Source organism: Gavialis gangeticus, unplaced genomic scaffold (assembly GCF_001723915.1).
Source record: "Gavialis gangeticus isolate Ggan-Ray unplaced genomic scaffold, GavGan_comp1, whole genome shotgun sequence".
Classification (NCBI taxonomy): Eukaryota; Metazoa; Chordata; order Crocodylia; family Gavialidae; genus Gavialis; species Gavialis gangeticus.
In genome coordinates this window covers 148,126,354-148,135,449 of record NW_017729025.1, presented here as the reverse complement: position 1 = coordinate 148,135,449, position 9,096 = coordinate 148,126,354, and the positions used below count along the sequence as shown (strand labels likewise).

The following is a 9,096-nucleotide window of genomic DNA, read 5'->3' as shown; positions in this document are numbered from 1 at the left end:
ATGGACAAAAAGCAGTAGAAGAAATAGGAGGTGTCAAAGGAGCATCAGTCCTGGATTTGTCATTGTTTCCTACATTGCTAAGATCTGATGATCACCAAAAAATCCTAGGTCTCGCCAAGTTGTGCCTTGGCCATAGTGCACTATAGCTACTGCTGGAGTATTATTGTGGCTGGGTTAGGTTTGGGAGAAGGCTGAACTGCCCTGGCCTGGAAGATGTGATGTCTTCTGTGGAGGGAGTACATGCCTGTCTCCTGCATTGCCCAGTGCATGGAGCTGAACTAAGGTTGCTTGGAGAAGGCTACTTGCTCAAAGGGTGCCCCAAATGCATGGAGTATCCTTGTTGCTAAGTAGCCCATCTTAAGGCAGAAGTGAGAACAGGTCCACTTGTTGCAGGTGGGCTATCCTGCTTGACCAGCAGGAAGAATAGCAGCATTGCAGTCGATATCAGCTGGTCACTATAATGTGCCCTTCCTGTCAGCTGCCACCTGTGACCTTTCAGCCAAATTCCTGAAGAAATCAAAGGAGCTGCCATGTTTGAATAGCCTAGCCTTCCTTGTAGTCTGGTGTCTTGTCTAATAGTGGCTAACGCTAGATACCTTGGAGGGAGAAGGAGAGCACTGAAGAATTGCTACTGCAGATGAGACCTTATGTCCATCTGTTCAGCCATCTTCAGCTGAATTGGTGGAAGGTGTGAGGAACTCTGCAGTAGGCAATTCTAGGAAAAACCTGACCCCAGAGGAAATGTTATCTTAATACCCAATAGCTAGAGGCTAACTTATGCCTTGAAGCATGAGGCTTCCATCCCATCAGGACCTTCTGTCTTTCATTGACTATAGATTATCTTGTTATCCCTTTCACTGTCTGGATTGGGTGCTTAGTGGGTAACAAATATTTAAGCCATCAGCAAAAATACAGGCTGTAACACTCTTATGATGTACCTGAAAATGGCAACAGGATGCAAAACTGACCCTTTGGCTATAGCAGTGGCAAGGTGGTGGAGCTGCTGTAGCTTGAAAATTCAGTCCCAGAGTTCCCTGCCTGAACCCAAAATTACAGTGCCAAATAAATGACAGACTTTATAAGACATTTTATGCATGTGCAAGAGGCTGCTTTTGGACAGGTCTGGAAACAACTTCTTTTAAGGAAGGCTTCAGTTTTGTGAGTGTGTGCGCATGCTTGCACATCCCTCGCCCTTGCCCTTTTTATGTATTGGCCTATTTGCAGAGGTCAAGACGTTCAACTGTGACTGGTGATGTCTTTGTCCATTCTGACCTGCCCGTGTAGGGCCTGATTTCCACATGCTTGCTTCCAAAAGTGCTCAGTGCCTATCTTCTGAAAACCTGGCCCTTAAAGTATCTCAAGCTGGAGATCCAAAAACTGAAGTACACAATTGCTAGTCCCTCCTATATTCTTCCCCAACAGGTGCTACTCAAACACATTTGAAACTGAGACTATCTCTAAACGTTACAAGAAAGAGCTCCCTATACTCCATAACCTAATATTTACTTGGAAGCAGACCTCGTTTATAAAACTGAAAACTAATGAAATGCAGCTTTCTGGACTCGGTAGTAGTAGAGAAGCGTGCATCATAGCTCCATTCTGACCCCTGACTATGCTTGACATGAAGGGAATTAATTTCTGTCTCTCGTTCCAAGTGAGCAGGAATTGAAGCCCTCCATTAGCTGCTTCATTGAAGAAGCAATAAACTCAGTGGTTCAGGAGCTGTACTTTTAACAAGCTGGAACTACAGCCCAGGAGGAGACAACTTTTACATTTTAATGTAGTGCAGAGAGATCTGCATTGCCACAACCTATCCTGTTTCCAGACTAGTGCCTCCTGTAATGCTGTAAGAAAAATTCTTAAGATCCCATCTCCTTCCTATACGTAAATTTAAAAGTTACTACATGGGTGTTTTTTCTGCAGGTCTCTTCACTGCTTTCCTTTCTGGTCTCTGGTCTTCGTGTATGTGTCACTGTATTCTTTGTGGGTTCTGAACCCACAGTGGTGGAAGTTAAGTGCATTTCATATATGTATAACTCTAGGTATGCAGACATAGTAACCCCTAAAACCCTCAGGATAAGGTTGCTGGGTGTGAAGGATTTTATTTATTTCTTGCATGTGGCTCCATTCAGCAGAGAAGCCTGGTTATAAGATGCTTTCCTGTGCGGAGCTTGCCCTGAATCCTGGAGGACCCGCATGAGGGAGGGGTGAAGCATTAGTTGCCACAGTGGAATTCAGCTGGCTTCAGTTTACCTGCCACCCTGATGCAGTCCTGTTGAAGTTTTTGGGGTCTTCCTCGGGTGGCTTGCGGTGGAGCAGGCTCAGCTCGAACACGGTGGTGATCCTTGTCATTGGTTTGGAAGCCAGCTCCTTCAACTTCCGGGCATCAAAGCGTGGTTTGTGAAGAAGAAGAGGCAAGCGGCACCGGAATGGAAATCCCTCCATCTTCCTCACCCCTTTGTCTTCGTCCTGCTGCTTTCTCATCTTGCTTGTCGTCATCTGATATAATATGGCATCCCACATCCTGGTGGCCCTTGGTTTAGCGAGCCTGTCGCTGGTGCTCCCTTGAGAGAGGTCTGACTTCTTTTTTCCTCCTTCCTCCTGTTTAGGCATGGCTGGCTCAGGTTCGGGGAACTTGGGTTCCTCTGGTTCCACTATCAAGTGCTTCTTAAGGCGAGACCAGCCTCTGAGACCAACTCTAGGGGGCTTAGACTTATCCACAGATGGTAGTGTCAGCTCAGCTCTGGGTGGAGGGCCAGCACTGGAAAAGGCTGCAGTGGGCTGCGGTGGAATGATGTGCTCCTCCTTTGCTTCTGTGGAGGAAGCCCTGGTGGTGTCACTTGTCATCATGGCCACTGGGGCATCTTGCTTCTGAGCTGCACTGGGAGGCGGTTGCTTTAGACTCTCACTGTGCGGCTCATGGGGTTTGGAAGCCTGCTCTGTTTTAGATTTTTCCATATCACTTTTGGGAGTTGCAGGTCTCTTGCATTGGGCATCTTTAGGAGTGTCCCCACTGGGCTCTTTAGGAGTTGCAGGCCTGGGGGGTTGGTAGGGGAGCTCTACTGTCACAGAAGGAAGGATGGAGGGCTCTGACTTGGGAGTGGCAATTTGAGCCTCACCAGTGTTGAGAGAGACTGGTGTCTGTCCCAAGTGGCTTGTCTCTGGAGGGGTGGGCAAAGGCCTCTGCATTTCATCACTGAGGGGCTTAGGGACCTGGTCTGAGAGAGGAGTCTTAGGCCTGGGTGACTGTACGCTATGGAAGTACGTGTGCACTTTGCTGACATGGGTAACCTCCACTGGAGCTTCTGTGACGATGGGTGTGACAGAGACAGGAGGCTCAGGGAAAACAAATACAGAATGTGTCTGGGGATGGGAAAGCTGGCTGGGCATGACTGACTCTGGAGTACCTTGCCTGTGCACTGGGGATGGTGCCGGAGAGACCGTGAGCTTCAGATGTTCAGAGATGCTTCTTTGCTCTGTTACCGTGAACGTGAAGGGCTTGCTCTTCAGGAAAGGCATCGGGACATGGTGGAAGATGGGCTTGATCGAAAAGCGGGGAGGGAGGTTGATGGTGAGGTGGGTTGAGGTTTCTGGGGTCTTTACTAGGGAGGAGCGGTCGCTGTGCTCTAGGTCTGGGCTGGCTTCGCTCACCGGGGAGAGACTAGACTGGAACAACTTGGCTTGCTGTGGAGCTAAGGTTGCTTTCTTTGCAGCTTTCTTCAAGAGTCTCTGGAGCCTAAGGTTGTCTTTTCCAGGCTTGGGTAGTATGGGTGGAGGTGGAGTCTGCGGGTGAAGTGAAGCTCGTTCATGAGGTGGTGTTACAGTGATCAGCATTTTAATCCCCTGGAAAAAAAATACAAAATTTTTATTTTTGGCAACCATCTGTTTAACTTTTTAGTGCTGTGCTGTCTGGGCCTGCCACTGGGATCAGGAAAATGGTGGCAAGCTTCAAGCTGTTGTCTACAAGGTCTCTAAGTCCCAAAGCCCTGAAGCATCCTAGTCGGGCTTGGAAGCGATGCTTTTATTTTGCAGAGGGAGGAACAATGCAGTCCTTTCACACCTTATCCCCTCAAGCTGTCTAAATTGCTTTCTAGATTACATGTATACACGTCATGAAGACGCAGCAGGAGAATATGGATGGTCTGCCATTTAGGACTGTCATTCAGGATTTGAGATGTATTGATGGGAAGAACATTAGAAGCCTGCTGAGTCAGCTTGCCCAGCAAGAGAGCTGGTTAGAAACCAGCATTTTCATGCTCTAGGAATTTCTGATGGGCTGAGATTTGGTTTTTGTTCAGATCTGGAACAACGAAAGTTGAAACTTCAGAATGTCTGCCAAATGAGAATTCAAAACATCTTTATACTTGTATTTGATAAAGGAGCAGTGTCTATATGAATGTAGAACAAAATGTTTTGACATTTTCCCTCCTCATAGCTGGCAAAACTGACACATCCCTGTGAAAGCTGGGATGTTTTCAACAAACTGCATGTTTCAGTGCAAAACGGCCTTGTCAGACTTGTTTGAATAGTTCTACATGGTAGTTCTTTGCCTCAAGCACTAAACTGTTTCTTCATTCTTACTTCCACAATCCCTCAAGATAAATCAAGTCATTGCATTTACCTCTAGATTAAATAATAAACAATTCTGTTTAATCAGCAGCCAAACCTGACCCCTGGATCTGAGCTGTCTGAGATCTTGATCTGAACTTTGCAGCCAAATGTTTCCCCTTGGAGCACATCCAGTCACTTCCACCGCTTAGTACATAACCTTCACCCCTTGACTTCTTCTCATTACTATTGTACTCTGCAGTGTCTGTATTGACCACCATGTCTAGGAGCAAAGCTTCCCCTTCATAAGGAATCGGGGCTGATTAGAATAGGGGCCACAGGAATAGTGATGCATGATATGTCTGAGGTATGGCATTGTGGAATCTCCCAGCCTTGTGTGGGTAGGGAGCGAGAGTTACCACCTGGCTTATTTCATCCATTCATCCCTGGCACCAACCTTCTGTTCCGAAGTGTCACTGATCAAACTTTGCCTCCAGCTATCACTGTGCTCTTAACATGCTGATCTGGCTTGGCTAAGAAGTACATCACAAATCCATGAATCCTTCAGTTCCCAATGTTGCATAGTATCAGGTGTCCTGAAAGAAGTGCAGAGAGGGAAGTGAGGATAGGAGAGTGTGCTGGGACTATCAGTTGACATCCTTTGATATCTGCTGTTCTAGCTTGTGCTGTGAGGTCCTAAAGTTGTTGGTCCCAGTCCTTAAGGGAGGAGGAAGGTGAGATGCATCTTGGATCGATATCCTTAGAGATTTGTCTACTTTACTGATTTTAGCGCCCTTTGTGTAGAACAGATGTTTTCATTCAAGTGCACAGTGGTATAAAGTGTTGTGGGACTTGTACTTTGTTTGCTTTTTTTTTTTGCTACAGACATATCTTCAAAGCTGTTCTTAGAGGGGAGAGGTAGAAAGGGGATGCTGTAGTTCTTTCTGCTAGATTTTTTTTTCTGTGTAGCTGGTGCAGTCCTGGGTGCCACCTTTTGGGGTGGCGAGGAGGTGCAAAAGCAGCCATTGCTGCAGCATTGATCAGCACCCAGCACTGCAGGAGCCAGGACTTCCTTGGGCACCCTGTGTCTGTACCAGGCACAGAATTGTGCTGCCCTAGCTCTAAAGAGCTTGCCCGAGTACTCTGCCACCTCAATTTCAAGAGCTGTTCTCCAGCTGTTCAGTTAGAGCTCTTCTCTGGAGTAGCGCTAGGAGCACTGAAGAAGCAGGGTACTGGTGTGCCTAGTACATTATTGTTCTGCTTCATGATTAGGGTGCCTAGGTTCAATGGTATTTTTTTTCCCTTTGCCTGCAAATGTGGAAAACCTCATAGCACTTTTGGAGAGAGCCTTGAAAGGGGGTGAATGTGAGTTTGATGCCAAGAGTTGGATGTTCCTAGTGGCTCAACAGCTTCATTTTAAAGCAAAGGCCAGCATTAGGCCTAATTCTGTTCTTGGGCGTTAGACTTTACTGACCTACAGATGGCTATAGGATCCTCTCCTCGCCAGATGAATAACTCTGGGGGCACCCCTCTGAGCTTGCTCTCGGATCACACTGGAGAGGCACCCCTAGGACCTTCAGGCACATGTTATAGATTTATCTCTGATAGACTTCATGTAAAGCTAGGTTTATGCGTTTCCAGGAGGGGGCATGCATTCCTTTAATTAGATCAGTATAGTTCCACCACTGGCACCCTACTGGTCTAAACAAAATGCTGTTTACATGTAGGCAGTGGATGGGGCAGATGAGATTGGGAGGATATGTTTTCAACATTAGCCATGCTTGTTCACTGGAATGTGTTAGCCCTGCTTTTCTTTTAGCTTTCTGCAGGAACTCAAAGGTGAAATTGCAGACCTGTTGGCAGCAGGTGAGGCCACCTGGAGTTCTTTGAATGTGTTAACAAGCATGTGGACAAGGGAGATCCAGATATACTTTCAGATTTTCAAAAGATTTTGATAAGGTCCTTCACTAAAGGCTACTTAGTTTCCACAGGCTTGGGGTGAAGGCTCTTTTCTGAAAGTTGGTTAAAAGATAGGAAATGGTGTAGGGCTAAATAGTCACTTTTCAGGATGGAGAAAGGGCAGTGTTGATATGTGCAAGGCAATACATGTAGTGTGTATGTAAGTTGGGTGTGGCTGGAAGGGGAAGGGAGAAAAGTATATTTCTTCATCACTTCCTTTTTCCTTTTAAATGACTGCCTTGCAATTGAGATGACTTCCCTGAGCACTTGGGTATTGAGACAATAAGTGAACAGAAATGCCTGGTCTTTCTTCCATTGCCAGAAAAGAGACTTTCATGTTTCCTGGGAGCTCCATTCATCTTGGAGAAACCTGTATTTTAGTAGAATAGGCTGTAGGAAATCCTGGGGTGGCTGCTTTCAGTCTCTGCCCTGGATACTGCTCTAATTTTTTCATAAAATGCTTGAACATTCATTGGTGCAGGGGCTATGATCCAGGTGTCTACTAGCGTAGCTTTCTCTAATTCAGTTAATTTAAGTAGGAGGAGCTGCATTAAAGGGAGAAAGCTAAGAGAATAACCTGTAGACTGGGGATTTCTTTTGGGAAGTGGGTGTTGTGGATAGATTCGGATTCCCTAAGGAATATTCATAATAAAAGCCTCTGTTATAAGCTTTGACCACTTGCATTGGAAATAATGGAGGCTATGAGCGCAATAGCGGATCGCAGGATGTGAAGTGACAAAATGTAAAGCTATCCAAAAGATGCATCAGTTGGGGTATTGCCAGAAGAGAGATGCAAGGAGTGTTGGAGGTTTGTACAACTGTGCTGAGACAAAGTGTGTATAATTCTGGCCCCTTGTATAGTCAAAAAAGACTAACTCAAACTGGAGCAGGTACAGAGAAGGGCTACCAAAGGGTGATCTGGGGAAGGGAGAACCTATCGGGATAAAAAAAAAATGAAAAGAGCTTGGCTTATTTAGTTATAGAAGAACAACTTTGTGATTTAACTCAACATCTTGGTGCAAGATCAAATGGGTATAAACTGGTCATGAATGAATATAGGCTTGAAATAGAGGTTTCTAACCATGCAAATAAAGTTCTGGAGCAACATCCATGAGAGAAGTGGGGACGTGCAACCTAATGTGGTAAAGTGAAGCTGGATCAGCTTATGAAGGGATTTCTATAAAGTGGTTGCCTGGCAGAGCAGGGCAGTAGGTGTGACTTGAGTGGTTCCTTCCAGTTCTGTGTTTGGAAATCCTACACCTCACACTATTGGATGAAAAGGAACCGCGACCAATACCAGAATATCTTTTTATTTTGTTTTTAATCTCCTCCCATTGAGAAACAATGAGCTCCTATACATATGTAGGGAGGCTTAACAGAGTCGGTTGGAGCATGGTAATGTATCGGCACGAGCTTTGGTTAGTGCCCCGCCGTCATTTTTCAGTGCAGGATCACTGATGCACGTGATGCTCTCAGCGCTTTAATTAGAGCAGCTCTCTGAGCCACTTTAATTAAAGTGCCCTGCTCCTGGAGCACGTCTATAAATGCCCAGTGTGTCTGAGATTGATCAGAACTGCAGCCTTCTGCAAATTCTTGCGATTGCCCCAAGACCACTTGAGTTTAATCACTTGTACTAGTTGAAGTAGTATATGTTAACATTCTGTTTTTTCTTTTACAGCTGAGCTTGGTCCTAGCTCGATGCAACCCTCTGCTGATGTATCTTCTGCTACGAGGGAGATAACCTAAAGATGTTTTTCTCCTGCTCCTCCTCCTCCTCCCAGGCAGCTGACTTCAGGCTGTTTTGGAGCAGACAGTCTCCTCCTGGGTGGGAGTGTTGCCCCAAGATGCTTTTAGTTGGATGAAAGGAATAAGATCAGCTGGCAAAATTGATCCATGTTTTAAATTTTCTATATGGTTCTCTTTGGCTGTTTTGTATTTGGCTCCTCTGGGCTCTTCTGTTTCCATGCTGGGGACTGGAGACTGTTCCTTTGGCAACCTTTCACCTTTTGAATGTATGAAGAGAATGCTCTACTAATTGGCCAAACCTAGTGGGGGTCCTGGTAACCACTAAGAAAGCTGAGTTATTCAAGCCATTTGGGTTGGGGAGGGAGGAAGCTAAACAAAAATTTTAATGCTTGAAGAAGAGCAGTAGCATAATGGAGTGTAGAGATGCTTCTCACCCATCAGACCCCTACTGCTGTGTAGCCCCAACAGTTTTGGAAATGCTGACCTATGTCAAGGGTATCCTAGAAGCATCTGTCATCTTTAGGCTGAGGGAACATAACCCCTGTTGTTTTTGCCATAGCTATACCTGGGCCACTTCTGCTTTTGAACTTTAAGATGCAGAGGGAATCCTTGCCCTTCCCCTTTCCATGGAGGACAAGGCTAAATTAGTCTAGTCCAGTCCAGGTTTTCTCAGTTTCCAGATGCAGGTACAAAACTTTCTGGACTCTGTCCATGTGAACAGTGGCCACTCAGAGCTATGGTTTAATTTTTTTTATGAAGTATGTCTTGGTCCCTACTGAGGAGTTGAGGTTTCCTCTTCCAATTGGTTCATGCTTGATAGCTCGCTCTCTTTTTTTTTTTTTT

At 45.8% G+C, this 9,096-nt stretch overlaps 2 protein-coding genes across 3 annotated transcripts in view; one reads left to right on the top strand and one right to left on the bottom strand.

The window, feature by feature from the left end:
* LSP1 (lymphocyte-specific protein 1) overlaps nucleotides 1–8,994 on the top strand; it is a 111,531-nt gene extending 102,537 nt beyond the window's left edge. For both annotated transcript variants that reach the window (XM_019519738.1, XM_019519739.1), the window contains exon 11: nucleotides 8,186–8,994. The gene's annotated coding sequence lies outside the window, so the exon portion shown is untranslated. The remainder of the gene's footprint in view (nucleotides 1–8,185) is intronic.
* Nucleotides 2,245–9,096, bottom strand: part of LOC109299402 (proline-rich protein 33-like) — a 35,066-nt gene continuing 28,214 nt past the window's right edge. The window contains exon 2 of the mRNA XM_019519984.1: nucleotides 2,245–3,843. Coding sequence (XP_019375529.1) covers nucleotides 2,245–3,834 — 1,590 coding nt within the window. The 5' untranslated portion in view covers nucleotides 3,835–3,843. The remainder of the gene's footprint in view (nucleotides 3,844–9,096) is intronic.